The sequence below is a fragment of the Hylobates moloch genome, unplaced genomic scaffold (assembly GCF_009828535.3).
Source record: "Hylobates moloch isolate HMO894 unplaced genomic scaffold, HMol_V3 SCAFFOLD_8, whole genome shotgun sequence".
Classification (NCBI taxonomy): domain Eukaryota; kingdom Metazoa; phylum Chordata; class Mammalia; order Primates; family Hylobatidae; genus Hylobates; species Hylobates moloch.
The window spans coordinates 91,144,725-91,163,498 of NW_026652283.1; the positions used below are offsets into that span (position 1 = coordinate 91,144,725).

The 18,774-nt window shown below is 45.1% G+C and overlaps 1 protein-coding gene across 5 annotated transcripts; it reads right to left on the bottom strand.

The window, feature by feature from the left end:
- Positions 1 to 14,111: 14,111 nt before the first annotated feature.
- MYD88 (MYD88 innate immune signal transduction adaptor) lies at positions 14,112 to 18,530 on the bottom strand. Of its 5 annotated transcripts, none has more exons than XM_032162080.2 (5): positions 18,116 to 18,530; positions 17,137 to 17,271; positions 16,567 to 16,747; positions 16,287 to 16,378; positions 14,112 to 16,004 (listed from the first exon to the last, which is right to left on the bottom strand). In XM_032162080.2, exons 1-5 carry the CDS (start codon positions 18,480 to 18,482, stop codon positions 15,850 to 15,852), a joined length of 930 nt encoding a protein of 309 aa, XP_032017971.1. In that variant the 5' UTR covers positions 18,483 to 18,530; the 3' UTR covers positions 14,112 to 15,849. The 5 variants fall into 5 exon arrangements, with proteins under 5 accessions (XP_032017971.1, XP_032017972.1, XP_032017970.1 ...); XM_058442451.1 differs by having other exon boundaries at positions 15,984 to 16,004; positions 16,586 to 16,747; XM_032162081.2 differs by lacking the exon at positions 17,137 to 17,271.
- Positions 18,531 to 18,774: the final 244 nt, after the last annotated feature.

The following is an 18,774-nucleotide window of genomic DNA, read 5'->3' on the forward strand; positions in this document are numbered from 1 at the left end:
GGCTGGGTGCAGTTGCTCACGCCTGTATTCCTAGCACTTTGGGAGGTCAAGGCAAGCAGATCGCTTGAGCCTAGGAATTCAAGACCAGCCTGGGCAACATGGCAAAACCACGTCTCTACAAAAAATACAAATGTTAGCTGGGCATAGTGGTGTGCACCTGTGGTCCCAGCTACTTGGGAGGCTGAGATGGGAGAATCACGAGCCTGGGAGGTTGCAGCTGCAGTGAGCCATGATTACACCACTGCAGTACAGCTTGGACAACAGAGTGAGACCTGTCTCAAAAAAAAAAAAGAAAAATGAAAGAATGAAGTAGAACTGTACATACTGAAATAGGATGATCTCTATTAAGGTAAAATAAATTCGATTTCTACCTGTATGTAAATATATAGAATAAGTTCTGGAAGGTACATGGAGGTGCAATACACATTTGCTTTCTGTGTATTGTTTGAGCTTTTTATGAGGAGAAATACCAAATAATACAACGTGACTTAAATTTCTGAAAGCAATTCTCCAAGATTGATTCCACAAAAATATTTTGGGAGCCCATAAACATAAACTTCAGCTGCATTAATCAAGAAAATGCAAACTAAAACTAAAATGTGATATAACTTGACACTTCACCAGTAGGTAAAAACTAAAAAGCCAGAGAATACTAAATGTTGGCCAAGATGAGGAAAACAAACTCTCATCCTTTGCTAGTTGGAATGAAAATTGATGCAACGTCCCTGGGAAACAGTTTGGTATCACCTAGCAAAGTAGAACCTGTGCCTCCCCTACAATCCAGCAATTCCACTCCTGGTATACAACCAAAATAAACTTTTGTACTTGTATTCCAAATAATATATACTAGAATACCTACATCAGCAGGTTTTGTAATGGCTAAGTAAAGGGAATCACCCGCATAGAGTGTAAAAGTATTCATATAATGGACATTATACAGCAGCAGAATTTACCTACAGCTATATAAAATAGATGAATCCCAAAACAGGCCGGGCGCAGTGGCTCACACCTGTAATCCCAGCACTTTGGGAGGCTGAGGTGGGTAGATCACTTGAGGTCAGGAGTTCAAGACCAGCCTGGCCAACATGGTAAAACCTCGACTGTACTAAAAATACAAAAATAAGCCGGACGGGGTGGCAGGCACCTGTACTCCCAGCTACCAGGGAGGCTGAGGCAGGAAAATCGCTTGAACCCAGGAGACAGAGGTTGCAGTGAGCCGAGATCACTCCACAGCACTCCAGCCTGGGCGACAGAGCGAGACTGCCTGAAAAACAAAACAACCACCCCCCAACACACAGACACACAAAAAAACAACGCTGATAGAAACAAAGTAACAGAAAAATTCATAGAGTATGATTGCATTCACAAAAAGATCAAAGAAAGTACAATTGAATAAACTTCTGTATTAGAGGCTTAAGAAAAGCAAGGAGACAACAAAAAAAATTCAAGTTAGTGATTAGCTCTAGGGGGAAGGAGAAGGCTGCAGCCCAGATAGGGCACATGGAGGACTTAAAATATACGGGTCATGTTCTATTTCTAAACCTGGATGATGGGTACACAAGTGCTCAACTATTCATCAATGTTCATGTGCTCTTTCTAAGTATGTTTCAAAATTTAAATTCAATTTCATATTTCAGGTAATACCAGTGTTTATGGCACCCCCACCCCAGCCCTTCCTCTTTTTCACTCTGAGGAGACTCCAATATGCTCCATTCCCACCTGGTCTCATTATGCCTCCTTCAGCCCCTGTGCTCAGCTTATTACTCCTTCCAGGAATGCCACTTTTCTTTGGCTCCACCTGTCCAGGTCTTACCTGCTCTGCCTGGTTCAACTGATGACCCACCCTCCCTGCTCCACCCACATCCCTTGGAATGCTTTTTCTGAGATTGTTCCAGCCCTGAGGGCAGTTGTATATGCTTACCACCTCCCTCAGACCATTTCTGGGTACTTAGCCTGTGGTGCCATGTACCCATAGTCTTCTCTTTTTGTGAATATTCTGTATTTCAAATTAGGTTGTAGGTCCCCTGTGAGGAGTGGAAATACCCTATGACTAGAAAGGAAGTAAGGCATTTTTCTGGGGTTTTCATTTTTTGCCCACCTTAAGTCCTGTCAGCATAATGACAGTCTGAAAACTTGTGAAGAGCTGATTTTCTCCCCTTTTTAGGAAAATCTGCAAAAAAATATGCTAGTCAACTCTCAACTTTGGGCAGGAGTATCTCTGAGGGGCAACTATAATTTATAAAACATTCAAAACTACAGGTGTCCATCACTATCTAAACCCAGGAACTGAATATTCATATTTATTTTCAGATAACTTGGTATCCCCCACTCTCTGAACTCAGGATCTGAATAGATTCAGACAGCATGTAATATAATGCCTACTTTCATAACATGAATTCAGATAAAAAGCCCTGAGCAGCCATTAGATTTAAGTGCTAGGCAACACGCTAAGGGATATAAACACCTCATTTAATCAGTAAAATAGCCTTGTGAAGTTTTATGCCAGTTTTACAGATGAGAAAACTCAGAAAGGTTAAGAAACGTGCTCCAGAAATTCCTGGAAATGCTTAGCACAGTACCTGGCTTATTTTAAGTGTTGAATAAGGGATAGCCGGTAATTATAGGTTGATGGAAATAGAATGAAGCATTACAGAGACAAAGATTGGGCAACAATGCTGAATGGTTTGACTCAGGTCTGCTTACTCAGGAAAAACAGGAAAAACAGACATCTGTGTGATGTCATTCACACCATACCACTGCTGCATCATTGCTTGCCCATGGCACTGCCTAATTTCTTATTGCAAAATCTGATCAAGGAAATAGAAGCTTTCTATTTGATTCCCAGTGGATTGTGAAGCTTTCTTTGCCTTGTTTGCCTTTAGTACCCAACCTGAACAAATGAATTAGGGTTCAGGATCTACCAAAATTAGAGAGGGCTCTGCCTGTGTAAGCTTTGAATTGAAATTTTTAAGACATCAGGAAATGGGAACTAAAGTGCCCCTTAGTCTCTATCAAATGCAATTCACAAATATTTATGAACAATTCTCCGTGTGCACAGCTGTGAGCAATCTACCTAAAGAGATCATTTTCCAATGTCCAAAGGGGCCTAGGCCCCCAGAACTGGCACTGTTTTCCTGGTGAATTGCAGTGGACCCCATCCAGCAGGCAGTGAAGACATTATCCTCCTGTTATGGGTAACCTGGTCTCTCTTAGGTAAATGCTAATTCAATTAGCTCTGCAGTGTCTAGTTGAGCATGAGTGTAATATTGACATAGAATTACATGTAACTGTCCTATAGAATGCCCTGCCCAAGAACTTAACCCCTTCAAATCCTAGATAGAAAAAGAGCTTCCTGTGCCCCACGAAGGCATGGGGAGGTGTTGTGGAGACCTGTACAGAGAGTTGGAATGAAAGCCTGCAGAGGTGAGACTTTGTGGCTGAAAGAAGATGGTTGAAACTATAGACTTCAGTGCTGGATGCTGGCATCACATTCCTAAGGCCAGATGAGGTCTGCTGCATCTCAGCAGGTGACACATAGCAAGTCAGGAATCAAATCAGGTCAGGCACTCCATGGCAGAGCCAGAGGACAGTACAAGGACCTGCTCGCAGAGATCCGAGGCAACCCTTTCTATCACAAGGTCACATGAGTCTTCTCTTTCCCAAACTCCCAGACACCATCTTGGCAAGATGAAGGGAGAAGGGAAGGAGGCCTACAAAACAGCATTTGCCTAAGAGTGATCAAGTTACCCACAACGACACCAAAAAAATCTGATAATATTATTAATTGGCAAGCTAAATTTCCCCCTCCCACCCAGCAGGGCAAGGGTTCATGCAAAAGATTCAATTACACAAAACAAAGAAGCTACATTGTCTTCGCACCTCTGAGTTATAAATGTGCATGCCTACTCTAATGATTTTTATGCTTTAAGTTATAGAGCAGACATATGAATTCTCCAGTTACAGCTAGCCCTTCAGTGAAGCTGGATACACCCACACAGTTATCAGTAGAGCAGGAAAGGGGGCCCTTGTGACAGGAGCAGTAGTGATTCAGGGCAGATAAAGATGGGCCCAGTGTTCAACAGCAAAGTGGGAAGGACCCACAGCAGAACAGGAAGCAGACTATCAGTGGACATGGAGGGACTGGGGTTGCAGGAGCACTGCGAGGGGCTTGCAACAAACCCATTGTGTCTCGGTTGCTCGTGACAGAAAACCCAAAGTTCATTAGGATGCCAGCATTCCTGATGTAACAATGGCCAGATAGAAATTCATTTCACTTTGGCTGGGTGCCGTGACTCATGTCTGTAATCCCAGCACTTTGTGAGGCCGAGGTGGATGGACCGCTTGAGCTCAGGAGTTCGAGACCAGCCTAGCCAACATGGTGAAACCCTGTCTCTACTAAAAATACAAACATTAGCCAGGTGTGGTGGTGTGCGCCTGTAATCCCAGCTACTCGAGAGGCTGAAGCAGGAGAATCGCATGAACCCGGGAGGCGGAGCTTGCAGTGAGCTGAGATTGCACCACTGCACACCAGCCTGGGTGACAGAGTGGGACCCTGCCTAAAAAAAAAAAAGAAAGAAATCACTCTGACATAAGTCTGAGTGTAAGCAGTCCTGAGTGATAGTTCCACTCTGTAGTGTCAGGGACCGAGGCTCTACCCATTTCATCTCTGCCATCCTCAACATGCAGCTTCCAGCTCCCACCACCACACCCACATTTCTGCAGTATGAGATGGGTAGATTTTGAAAATAGAAGGCACACACCTTTCTGTTGAGGTCACAAACTAAAAGTTGAACATATCACTTCCTCTTACATCCCATTGCTCATAACAATCAGATGACCATACAAAGGGCCTTGGTTAGTTATTGCCACAAAGATGCTGTGTGACAAACCACCACAAAATATCAGTGGTAGATAACATTAAGCATTTACTTCTTGTTCAAGTGTCTGCAGATCAGATTGTATTTGGCTGATCTATGTTGGACTCGGCTGGGCTTGACTCCAGGCTACTCCTGATACCAATTACTATGCCAGTCAGGTCCTAACAGGAAACAAATGGCACACTCAAAATGGACAATTTAAGGACAGTTTGATAAAGGAAGTATTCTCTTTCTACTCTTTGATCTCCCACTGATGCCTCCCATTGGCCAAGCCCAAGAGGAAACCTGTGGACAAGGGGAGCCCATCAATACCTTGGGTCACAAAGCCTGGTGCAAAGAGCCATGCAAAGTCACGGGCAGGCAATAGGGAAACCAAATGGAGTAGTGCAGTACTCTAGGGCCAACCACCTCCAGGAGCCATTATCATTCCTAGGCCTGACAGAGCAAGAGGACTAAGGCCTACTGGAAGCAGAGAAAGTAGGAGAGAGAGAAGACTGCCTGAAAATAGCTGCAGCCTTTTGTAGAGAGGTGTAATCAGCCCTCAGCAATCCCACAAGAAGAGAGTCAAGGAAATAAATATCCTCACTTCATTCTCTTTCTGCTCTCTCATCTCCCACTGGTGCCTCCCATTGACCAAGCCCAAGAGGAAACCAGTGGGCAAGGGGAGCCTGTTGATGTAATCCTTGAAGGTCACTATCTTGGGGCACAGAGCCTGGTGGAGAACAAGAGAAGGTGTGGAGGAGAAGACAGATAATATCTAGCACACAACTCAAACTATTTCAAACAAACACAGGATTTGCTGGCTCACATATCTGAAAATTCCGGCAATAAGGCTTGAAGCAGGGGCTCACATGATGTCATCAGTATCTGGTTTTCTCTACAGGCTTCATACATAAACCTTCATACACAAATATAAATTCTGGAGCCACTTTGGAGCATGATGGCTCTCCTCCCATCACTTTCCAGAATTTAAAACCTTTTACATTCAATCACAGTCGAGCTACCAAAGGAGTCATTGTGTCTCACTGAGTCTGTTCAAGTCACATGACATACCTGAACCAATCATAGTGCTCAAAAAAAAAGAGAGGTGCTCTTTGGTTTTGGTCTGTGTCTGGAGGGAAATCATGGCATGGAATCTAAATGAGGAGATGGAATGTTGATGGTGGGTAGCCAAAAACACTATATTATCCTAGGTCTCTCTTCCCAAATGCATGGGGCAACGTTTCTCAACCTTTCTATATCTATTAATCACTTGGGGCTCCTATCAAAGTACAGAATGTATGAGTCAGGTTTGGAGTAGGGCCTGAGAGTCTTCTCATTTCTAATAAATGGTGTCAATATTACTGGTCCAGGGACCACACTTTGAGCAGCGTTCTTTAGAAGCACAATCCAATATATAGTAGCCACTAGCCACATGTAGTGATTGAGCACTTGAAATGTGGCTAGTCCAAATTGAGATGTGCTGTAACTGTAAAATACACACACAGTACCTTTTTAAGATTCAATGTGAAAACAATGTAAAATCTCATCAATAGTTTTTATTTTGATTACATGTTGAAATAATATTTTAGAGATGACATTTTTATGTAAATGATATTTTACATATATTCTATATATTTTAGATCCTTAGGTTAAATAAAATATGTTATTAAAATTAATTTTGACTGTTTCTTACAACTTTTTTTAATGTAGCTGCTAGAAATTTTTCAATTACATATGTGACTCAGATTATCCTTCTGTTGGATAGCCCTGCTTTAGAAAGAGGTAACACCTGAAGCAACTGAAGTTGTTTTTAAAACACATTCATTTTCACTTATGGATAAGCAACCAGAGGAGTCTCCTTGAACCAGAGCCACATGAGACCTATCTCATATGTCCTTGGCCTTGGCCCACCCTCATGACCTCAGGGATAGGTCATTGCAAGTTGAATTAATGCATGAGTGTTTAGGACAAGGGACACTGGAATGGGCCATTTGATCTTAGGAAGGAGGAAATTCTGGAGACTCCAGATTCTCCTTCCTATCCAGCAGTCACTTCATTTCTCATTTTTGTTTGAGCAGCTGCCTGAAGCAGAAACTACTACTGTGCTTATCAACTTCCCTAATCTATCTTGCATACTACCACTAAACTAATTTTCTCCACGCTCTGGTTTTAACAATTCCTTCCTAACCAGACACAATCCATGCTCCCTGTTGCAGCCTGAGTTTCCGGGCCCCCAGTAATTCCTACTGAACCTGGAGGGTCTTGTCCTACCAATCTACTCCCTGCTCCTAAATATGCCTCTCACTTTCCCCTTCTGCTTAAATTATTTCCTTACAGCTTGAATCTCCTTCCCCTCTTGGTGTCTACCTGCCAGTTCTACCACCTTCCAAAGCCCCTACAGGTCATCTTTTCAAGACCTTTGTCCCACAGAGGCCTGTCTGCAGGACTTGTAGGACATACTGTCTTTGGCACCAGCCAGCGCATCCGTTATGGAGAACTCTGTTGTCTAACTCCTGAGTTCTTCAGATCTTCTGTGTTTGTGCTTCAATTATTCCACTGGGTTTTAAGTTTCTTGAGAACAGAGCCATGCCTAGCTTAGCTTTATATTCTGCTTTTGACCTGGACCAATATAATAAGTAGGTCCTCAAAAGCCAAGTTGGTCAATTTTTTCAACATAAAATGAAATCGTGGTTGAAAATACATATTCTTTTACATATGCATAAATATAGTTATCAGTGATCACTTTTATAATGAAAAATATTCTTCCTTTAAAAAACAAGATGGAGAATTAAGCTTTGGTCATTGCATAAGCGCCCAGGGGCTTTTGTTTCTACTTTATTTGTATATTTAATTAAAATATTTAAATAACATTAATTTTATATTATTAATATAAAATATTATTATTAACTATTAGCAAACTTCAGTATCAATATTAATAAATTTACTTCTGGCTGGGCACAGTGGTTTATGCCTATAATCCCAGCAGCACTTTGGGAGGCTGAGGTGGGGTGGATCACCTGAGCCCAGGAGTTTGAGGCCAGCCTGGGTAACATGGTGAAACCCTGTCTCTACAAAAAAAAAAAAAAAGTAGCCTGGTGTGGTGGCATACACCTGTAATTCTAGCTACTCAGGTTGCTGAACTGGGAGGACTGCTTGAGCCCAGGAGGCAGAGGTTGCAGTTGCAATGAGCCATGATCATGCCACTGCACTCCAGCCCAGGCAACAGAGCGAGACCCTATCTCAAAACAAATTTTACTTAAATGTTTACTTATTAATTAATAAATTAAATAAAATTTAATATTAATACAATATTAAACTATATTAATTAAATTTAAAAATTGCTTGAATTTTTTATTTTGAAATAATTGTAGATTTACAGAAAGTTACAAAAATAGTACAGGGAAGTTCCTATATCCTCAGCACAATTTCCTGCAATGAATACATCTTACATAACTATAGTACAATATCAAAACCAGGAACTTGACCTTGGTATAACACGTGTAGAGTCCTATACCATTTTGTCACATGTATAGATTTGTGTAACCACCACCAAAATCAAGATACAGAGCTACTGTACAGCAACATTTTTTTTTTTTTTCTTGAGATGGAGTCTTGCTCTGTCACCCAGGCTGGAGTGCACTGACACAATCTTGACTCACTGCAACCTCTGCCTCCTGGGTTCAAGTGGTTCTCCTGCCTCAGCCTCCCGAGTAGCTGGGATTACAAGTGCATGCCACCACACCCAGCTAATTTTTTGTATTTTTAGTAGAGATGGGGTTTCACCATGTTGGGCAGGATGGTCTCAATTTCCTGACCTTGTGATCTGCCCGCCTCGGCCTCCCAAAGTGCTGGGATTACAGGTGTGAGCCACCTTACCCGGCCTGTACTGCAACATCTTAAAGCTCTGCCTCTTTGTAGTCACACCCACTCCCCTCCCTCACCATCCCAAAACACTGGCAGCCACTGATCTATTCTACAGCTCTATAATTTGGGCACTTCCAAATGAAATTAGAATTTCATTTTGATTTATTTATAGTGCTTGAGAGTATCTGTTTGAACAGATTTTTTAGTAGGTGCTCTAGGTGTAACATTATACATATGTTAACTTATCACAGTTCTACTTGTGTTGACATTTTATCAGTTTCAGTGAGGTATAGAGGCCTTTCCTTGCTTTAAGTGCCTTGACTCTCCCTCATTTATACTGTCCCAAATATTTCCTGTACATAAGTTGAAAACTACATCAGACAATGCCTGGAGTGTTTAGGAGAGGAGGTAACCTGATGGATTACATATTTTGAGGAAAGAGGAAATTGTGGGGATCCCAGAGTTTCTTCTCCCAGCCAGTAGTCATTTCATTTCTCTTTTTTGTTTGTGAAATTGCCTGAAGCAGAAATTACCACTGTGCTTATCAACTTCCTTAATCTATCTTGCACATGACCACTAAACTAATCTTTTGCTTAAACCATCAGATATAATTTTGACAATTTAAGAACATGAAAGCATACTCAATTTACTCATATTTTTAGTTTCTCTTGTTTTTCTTTCTTAGTATTCCAAGATTTTTTTCTTGTATTTCTTTCTGTTTCAAAAACTTCCTTCAGCTATTCTTTTAGGGTAGGCCTGCTGTTGACAAATTCTCATAGTTTTTCTTCAACTGAGAATGTCTTGATTTCCTCCTCATTCCTGAAGAATATTTTAACTGGATATAGAATTTTGAGTTGACAGTTTTGTTTTTTTTTTCAGTCTTTGAAAAATGTTGGGCCAATGTCTTCTGACCTCTATGGCTTCCAATGAAAGAAATCTACTGCCATTCAAAAATTTGTTCATTATTAGTAAGGCATCATTTCTCTCTGGCTGCTTGCAATATTTGTTTCTTTGGCTTTAATTCTCAGAGGTTAGACTGTGATGTACCTTGGTGTGGATTTCTTGGCGTTTATAATGGTTGGGGTTTGCTCACCTTCTTAGCTCTATAGGTTTATGGGTTGGTTTTTTTTTTTTTTTTTTGCTATATTGGGCAAATTTTCAACCATATTTATTTGTATACCTTTTTAGCTCCAACTTATTTTTCCTCTCCTTTTGGGACTCTGATGACATACATGTTAGACTTTTTTTATTGTCCCACAAATTCCTGAGACTTAATTTTTTTCCAGTCTATTTTCTCTCTTTTGTTCAGATTGGGTGGTTCCTATTGGTTTGTCTTCAAGTTCACTGATTCTTTGCTATCAACATCTTACAACAGAACCCATCCAGTAAGTTTTTTTTTTTTCAGTGCTAACATTTCAATTTAATTGTTTATATCTTCTATTTCTTTTCTGAGACTTAAAAAAAATTTGTTTCAAGCATGTTTACAATTACTTATTGAAGTATTTTATTACTGGCTGCTTTAAAGTTCTTGTCAGAAAATTTTAACATCTGTTTTGGTGTTAGCATCTGTTGATTGTCTTTTCTTGCTCAAGTTGAGATTTTCCTAGTTCTTTTTTTTTTTATTTTATTTTGAGGCGGAGTCTTGCTCTGTCGTCCCCCAGGCTGGAGTGCAGTGGCGCAATCTTGGCTCACTGCAAGCTCTGCCTTCCGGGTTCACGCCATTCTCCTGCCTCAGCCTCGCGAGTAGCTGGGACTACAGGCGCCCGCCAACACGTCCGGCTAATTTTTTGTATTTTTAGTAGAGACGGGGTTTCACCATGGTCTCGATCTCCTGACCTCGTGATCCGCCCGCCTCGGCCTCCCAAAGTGCTGGGATTACAGGCTTGAGCCACCACGCCTGGCGATTTTCCTAGTTCTTGGTATGATGACTGATTTTCAACCTTGGACATTTTGGATGCTATGTTATGAGGCTGGATCTCATTTGGATCTTCTGTTTTAGTTAGTCTTCTTTGACATCAAAACAATGCTGTCTGGTGGAGGTAGAAGTGCAGGTTACTCTATTGACATCCGAGGGTAGAGGTGAGGGAGAAAAGGGAGAGAGTGCCTAGTTACTGCTGGGTCAGGATGAGAGTTCAGGCTGCCCACTAAGTTTCCCCTGATACCACCTTGGCTGGGAGGGAGAAGGATGCCTTGTTACTACTCCCCATCTGGCCTCCACTGACATGATAGAGAACATTACTGCTGGGCAGTGGTGAAAGTCTTGACTCTCTACTAGACCCCCTCTGACACCCAAGAAGGTGGGAAGAAGGTGGAAGTTTAGGTTCCCCATTTGGCCTTTGCTGGCAGGGTGTAGGTAATACTACAATTTTTTCTATGGTTTAGCTGGAGTGGTTATTGTCTACAAACTTTCTTTCTTGCAAGACTGTCCCTTTCTGGTCGTTTGGCTAGTAAGAGCAGGTTTTCCCTTTTTTTTTTTCTTTACCTATACTCATTAGTTTATAGGTTTCTGCCTTCTCCATACTCAGTCTGAGATCTATTAGGCATAGGCAAAAAGAAAACGTTAGGCCAGTGCCATGTCATTCCATAGGTCCTGAGGTCTCTAACCATTCTATCATCTTCTCTCCACCTTTCAGAGTCTCTTTATATTTGTGTTTTATATAATGTCCAGGGTGTTTTGCCTGTATTTAGCAGAGGGAATAAGGAGAAGTGTTTTCACTCTATGTTGTCTCAGAACCAGACATCCCCAAGGGCATTTAAAACATTTATTCCATATCATCTGGCAAATAGCAGCCAGTGGGGACGATGTTCCCCTAAATTGATGGTGCAGTCCCTCATCTTCCACGCTTACCAGCCCAGTGTTCTGCTGTGTGAATTTTTTTTTTTTGAGACAGAATCTTGCTCTGCAATGGCATGATCTCAGCTCACTGAAACCTCAGCCTCCCGGGTTCAAGCGATTCTCCTGCCTCAGCCACCCAAGTAGCTGGGATTACAGGAATGTGTCACCATGCCTGGCTAATTTTTGTATTTTTTGTAGAGACAGGGTTTCACCATGTGTGCCAGGCTGGTCTTGAACTCCTGACCTCAAATTATCCACCCGACTCAGCCTCCCAAAGTGCTGGGATTACAGGCATGAGCCACTGTGCCCAGCCTGTCTTATTTCACTTAGCATAATATCATCAAAGTTATTTGATGTTGCAGCATATGTCAGAATATCTTTCATTTTTAAGGCTAAGTAATATTCTTTTGTACATATATACCACATTTCATTTACCCATTCATCTGTTGATAGATGTTGGCTTGGTTATACCTTTTGTCTATTGTGAATAATGCTGCTACAAACATGGGTATACAAACATGTCTTCAAGACCCTGCTTTCAATTCTTTGGCGTATATACTCCCAAGTGGAATTGGTGGGTCATATGGTAATTCTGTTTGTAATTTTTTGAGGAATTGCCATACTGTTTACTATAGCAGCTATACCATTTTTATTCCCATCAAAAGTGAACAAAGGTTCCAATTTCTCCACATCTTCACCAATGCTTGTTACATATATATATATATATATTTTTTTTTTTTTGATAGTGGCCATCCTAATGGGTATGAAGTGGTATCTGTCTCATGGTGGTTCTGATTTGCTTTCCCTAATTAGTGATATTAAGAATATTTTTACGTGCTTATTGGCCATTTGTATTTTTTTTCTTTTTGTTTGTTTCTTTTTTTTCCTCAGATGGGGTCTCGCTCTGTTACCCAAGCTAGAGTGCAGTGGCGCAATCTTGGCTTGCGGCAACCTTTGTCTCCTAGGCGATCTTCCCACCTCAGCCTCCCGAGTGGCTGGGACTGCAGGTGCATGCCACTACGCCTGGCTAATTTTTGTATTTTTTGTAGAGACAGGGTTTTGCCATGTAGTCCAGGCTGGTCTCCAACTCCTGGGCTCAAGCAATCCACCCGCCTCAGCCTCCCAAAGTGCTGAGATTACAAATGTGAGCCACTACACCTGTCCCTCATTTGTATATATTCTTTGGATAAACTTCTGTCCAAGTCTTTTGCCCATTTTTGAGTTAGGTTGTTTGTTTCTTTTGTTGTTGAGTTCTAAGAGTTTTTTTTTTATACATTCCAGATATTAACCCCTTATCAGATATATGACCCAATATTGTCTTTTTACAATTGGTCTGTTTGAACCAGCATCCAACAAAGTCATACTATATCAGTACATTTGATCGTTATGACCCAAGTCTTATCTAATCTAGAGGAAATCCCTCTCCCCAATTCTCTCCCTGGTCATTGACTTGTGGTGGAATCCACGTCCATCGTCAGGCAGAATCGTAGTTTTGGATTTCAACTATGCTGCTGCCCTCCAAAGTTTCCTGCTTTGCCTTTGATAATTTCAGCAGTAGATTTTCCTTATTGAAAAAGGAAAGTTTCTCTTTTAAATGCTCATAGAGGACTAAAACTGAAAATGAGAAGAGGAAGCTTTATCTACATTTGGGAACACAGCTATTGGGAAGGAAGGCACTAGAGACAGGCAGGTGTGAGGAGTGTGAGGGTCAGATAGGAGTGGGGAGAGCACATTTGGGTCAACAGCCTGGCCTAAGAGAAGAGAGGCTTTTCTCAAGAGGGGACCAGCCCAGGACTGTCTTCCCAGCCATGGGCAGCACATGGCAGATCCTGGGGGCACCACCAGGGCCACACTGTGGCTCTGATCCCCAGGGGATGCTGGAGAGAAAGGTTCAGCCTCAGGGGTTCTCTGAGTACACAGGGCCTTCCCAGGAGTCCCTGAGGGCACAGGGGCAAGGCTGGGGAGGCTACAGCATCCAGGTGGCTCAGGAGCCAGGACATGGCAGCAGATAGACCACTGAGAAAAAAGCTACTGTCACTGACAATGTCTGAGCACTCTAAAATGTCACTAGAGTTCTCTCTGGAATTATGATGTGTGAGTTTTTTTCTTTATCTTTTCCAAATTTTCTTAAACAGTGAAAAAGCAATATTTTCTTTAAAAATAGATCAGTACCTTTAGGATTAACATAGATGTGCCCAAAGAAGATTATTAGGAGTAACAATGCAGTGCTCAGCGGCTGAAGTTGGGGGGGTCCTCCAGACTCTCTTTGGAGCATAGATCAGCCCCTACTCAAAGACTGGGCCAGGACCCAGGAGCATGGCACAACCCAGAAAAGACTGAACATGGCCGGAGGAGGGCAGTCTCCTGAGTGTCTGTAGCTGAGGTCAGTATTCCTGGTTCTGCCTGCAGCCCTGCTGAGGACTGAACCTATGAGGAGGGGGCCCAGCTTTCAGGAAGCCCCTGCCAAATCCAGGCTGGAACCCACCCAGTGGACCAGCTTCTCTTACCCACATTACTGCTTCCAAACCTCTTCCACTCAACACACACACAAGTTTCCAAGGTAGAATATTCTTTATTATTATAAACTCAGGATGCAAGATATATTCCAGGATACAGGAAGAATGGCAAATATCGGCTTTTCTCAGATATCTTTGAAATTATTTTAATGCATACAAAACAAGTAGAAGATGCTTCTCGAGATTGCTTTAAAATGCCCAATATTAAAGGGGAACAGGTGCATGGCAGCTAAACGCCTCAACAAGATCATGCAGAGAGGGGCCTCTATTCCCTCCCAAGATCCTAAGAAAAGGCACCTTGCTCCAGTCTGGCTGAAAGTGGAGCAAAGAGATGCATTTTCTATTGGATTTAGGGTCCTAGGGTCTGCCCTGGGGCGCAGACACCTAAGACCATGGCACCTTCTCCCCAAAGGAGAGCTTGAGGGTAAAGTACAAATCGCTCTGGGAAAGAGAGAGGGAGAGAACAGCTGTGTCTGTAGTTCATTGTTGTGTGAGTTTAAGCAGCTCTCCTCCTCTATCTGTGCTTCATTTGAGGTATAAATACTGGTACATTGGGTCCTTTCCAGAGTTTGGTTTCAATGAGTAGGGACACGAGAAAAGGAATAGAAGAGTGCCCAATTTTTGTTCAGGGACATAGTTGGGCTCCCTCAGTGATGGGACTTTCCCACCTAGCTGTTCCTGGGAGCTGTACCTAGAAAAACGTGTGTATGCAGGTGCCTGTGTGTGTGAGAGTACACGTCTGTACATATATGTGTGTGTCTGTGTGTGAGTTTGTATGTGCCCATGTGCCCACAAGCTTTGGGGCAGGAGGCTTTTATATGGTTGCTGTTTGTAAACAAATAACTTTGTAAGGCAATCAAGGTACAAAGTTGGTGGGAAAGCTCTCTGCGGGTGGCCCAGGGAGGAAGGCTCCCTGCTCACATCATTACAGTGACTCATCCCCAGAACTCATACTTAATGAATATGCCAGAGGCCAGGATCCCTTCTTATGCCAGGTGAAGCTGAGAGCATGACCACAGGCATCCTGACAGGCGGAAATGAAAAGCAGCCCAAGCTGCTCAGGCGAGTCTCTTGGGGACTTGTCACTACTGAAGGTTGGGCAGAAGCTGGGAGGTGTGAAAGATGCAGATGAGAGGTGGACCCATTAGGAAATAAGGCTCAAGGTGGGATCTCCTTGGGCTGGGCTAAACTGCTTCCCCACCTGCCCTGTGGGGAAGGAGGAAGTGGAATGGGAGGTGTGCAGAGAGGCACTGAAGCATCAGTAGGCATCATTGTGGAAGAAGCTGCCCTAGCAGTGTCGTGGTCACAGCAGTGGCCAGCATGTAGTCCAGCAACAGCCAGCTCTCCCGCAGCCAAGACTGGTCTCCCCCAGGAGACCCAGAGCTATGCTTCACCATTTCCTACAGGGATTCAAACACAGCTACTCTCTGTTCTCCCCATCCTACTCCTCAAGTGAGTAAACTGAGGCTGAAGATGTATGAATGGCTCAGAGCAGAGCTGGCTCTTATGGTCCTTCTCCTAGTCCCAGCTGGTCCTGTTCTATACTGTCCTGGCTGATAATCCAGCAAGTGGATATGCCACTCACAGCCACTGGTTCCATGCAGGACATGAAATGTGGTGTCCAGCTGCTGCAGATGTGTCTATGAAGTTGGCATCTCCAGGAATTGAGAGGTAAGTAGAGCACAGATTCCTCCTACAACCAAAGGAGGAGGCAGGGCAGAAGTACATGGACAGGCAGACAGATATACACACACCCAGGGCCTCAGAACCGTCTTCAAGGCAGGGACAAGGCCTTGGCGAGGCGAGTCCAGAACCAAGATTTGGTGCAGGGGTTGGTGTAGTCGCAGACAGTGATGAACCTCAGGATGCTGGGGAACTCTTTCTTCATTGCCTTGTACTTGATGGGGATCAGTCGCTTCTGATGGGCACCTGCAAGCCAAGGGGTGCCATGCTGGCATCAGGCCCTTGCCCCATGGTGGGACAAGCCCAGTCTTCAACCCCAGGGTTAACAACAGCCATCCCCCATCTAAGCACCCCGGCACACATTCACTCACACAAAAAGGCACTCACATGCACACATGCTCAGGTGTGCAGAGATCTTCAGCAGTTCTTTGGTACTGCATCCACAGCCCTTGGGGAGGGAAGGCTGACAATCCAGAGGCCCCATCTACACATTCCCTCATTCTCTTGCCAGAGCAGGGTTGGGCTCACCTGGAGAGAGGCTGAGTGCAAATTTGGTCTGGAAGTCACATTCCTTGCTCTGCAGATAATCATCAGAGACAACCACCACCATCCGGCGGCACCTAGGGGAGAGTGGGCAGGCTGCAGGTCCTGTGGCAACTTAGTTCAGCATATCCCCTGGGAATAGCTTCAGGAAGGGCCCACTGTGCCCTGGCTGGACAGTGCACAGCTAGGAGGAGATGCCCAGTATCTGGACCCCAGGGCAGGGCTTCATGCATCCACGCACCCACCCCGTGGCCTTCTAGCCAACCTCTTTTCGATGAGCTCACTAGCAATGGACCAGACACAGGTGCCAGGCAGGACATCGCGGTCAGACACACACAACTTCAGTCGATAGTTTGTCTGTTCTAGTTGCCGGATCATCTCCTGCACAAACTGGATGTCGCTGGGGCAATAGCAGATGAAGGCATCGAAACGCTCAGGCATATGCCCTGGGTGCAGAGCACAAGGGTGGTGGTCAGAGCTCCATGGGAAGGCTTGGGAGGGGTCCGGCCAAGAGTCCCCTGCCTAGGCAACCCTGGGCCCTGCACCCTTCCCAAGATGATACTCCTCAGAGAAAGTGCCCTTTCCAGGAGAGGAAAGATTAATACCTCAGGGGCTAAGCTCTGGATTAACCATGAGACAGACATTGTTTCATGAGCATCTCACAGCAATCCAGAGGTAGGACTATTATCTCCATTTCTTAAGTGAGGAAACTGAGGCTCAGAAAGATTAAGTGACTTGCCCAAGGTCTCACAGCCCATCTGCTTCCAACACCCATGCTCTTAACGCCACAATGTACTATTCCACCTGTCCCATGGGAACAGTATTGGACCCTTACCCAGGGGGTCATCAAGTGTGGTAATGCCCGCCAGCTCTGCTGTCCGTGGGACACTGCTGTCTACAGCGGCCACCTGTAAAGGCTTCTCAGCCTCCTCCTGCTGCTGCTTCAAGATATACTTTTGGCAATCCTCCTCTGTGGGGAAGAGACAGGGTAAAGCAGGCTCCCTGGGAGTGCCTACCTCTTTACCCACAGTCAAGATCCAGCCGCTGTCCCACCTCCCCTGGCTGGGTTGTTCTAGAGGGCTTCCCCAGTTCACTGGTGCCACGCGAAGCTCAACAGCTCTGAGAAGTTGAGCTCCCACTGGCTCTAACTGACCCAAAGGGATGTCAGTGGTGTTCTGGCTTTCTGGAAGGCCATCAAAGTCAGGTTTGTATCTTTGTCCCTTCCTAGGGATCCTAAGAATGGTACCAAGGTAGGTCTGCTTCTTCTGGGATCCAGGGCAGATGTGAGCAAGGGGCTGGGCATGCCAGAAAGGCTCAGGAGACCCACTGGTTATGGTGCAGTGAGGGCAGTGATTCCAATTCAGCAAGGTGTGCCTGTCTGTGGGCGGCTGTACCCAATGCCTACGCATGTATATTATGTAAGTGCCAGTGAGTAGAAAGAAGGGCTGCATTTCCCCAGGACTTGAGGTTTCTAAGACAGTCCACTGTCAGTCGCCCCACCTGTCCTGTTGCTCTACTTGAAACAGCCCAGATGCCCCCACAGAAGCCTGATTCTGACTCCTGGCCCTACCCGAAAGCCTCTGCCTAAGCTGCTTCCTTCCCATCTCCGCCTATCCGGACCTTTGTCCAGTCCTTCTTAATAACCGGGACCAGTTATTAAGAAGGAACGGGACCCTCATGGTTCTCCCTCTGCCGGCTTCTCCGGGCCCCCAAGGCAGGAAACGGGGTCTCTCCATGGGAGCCAGGATGCTGAGGCCGCGGAAAGTCAGCCTCCTCACCCCCCAAGTACGAAGCCAGGAAGGGGACGTCCTCACCAATGCTGGGTCCCAGCTCCAGCAGCACGTCGTCGCGGCCCAGCTTGGTAAGCAGTTCGAGCAGTCGGCCTACCGAGGCGCCAGGGCGTCCCTGCCAGGCGTCCAGCAGCCTGCCAGTGGGGTCGGCGTGTGTCTCCAGTTGCCGGATCTCCAAGTACTCAAAGTCCATCTCCTCCGCCAGGGCGGTCCAGTCGGCCGCCACCTGTGTCCGCACGTTCAAGAACAGAGACAGGCGGCGCCGCACTCGCATGTTGAGAGCAGCCAGGGGAAGGGAGGATGTGGAGGAGACCGGGGCGGCAGACCCCGCGCCGGGACTTCCTGCAGCCATGGCGGGCTGTCCTGGAGCCTCAGCGCGGTCGGGTCGCATTGTCTGCCAGCGCTTCCTCTTTCTCCTACGGCACCCGCCCCGCCCCGCCGGCTTTCGCTTTCCGAGAAGCGCCGCCCTGCCCTACAATCTGGAGCCCCGCGCAAAAGTGCGGAGGCGGGGGCGCCCACCTCTACCCTTGCGGTCTCGAGGCGGGTGATGTGGGGGCGTGAGAAGTAGGAATCTGCCTTTTGAGATCTGGAGAGGTCCACGGCACTGCCCTTGAGGGTCTGGTGACGGTGGTAGTAGGTTGGCGGCGGAGCGAGGACGACCCTCCTTCGGGGGTTGTAGGAAA

Bases quoted from the DNA above. Each gene is read 5' to 3' on its own strand.
- MYD88 (XM_032162079.2), bottom strand. From the start codon at position 17,752: ATGCAGCCCTTCTTTCTACTCACTGGCACTTACATAATATACATGCGT. The intron at 16,748-17,136 runs GTAAGGGTCCAA...CTCTGCACCCAG, and splicing joins CACACTTGATGACCCCCTGG to GGCATATGCCTGAGCGTTTC. The intron at 16,005-16,286 runs GTGAGCCCAACC...CTTGGCTTGCAG, and splicing joins TGCACTCAGCCTCTCTCCAG to GTGCCCATCAGAAGCGACTG.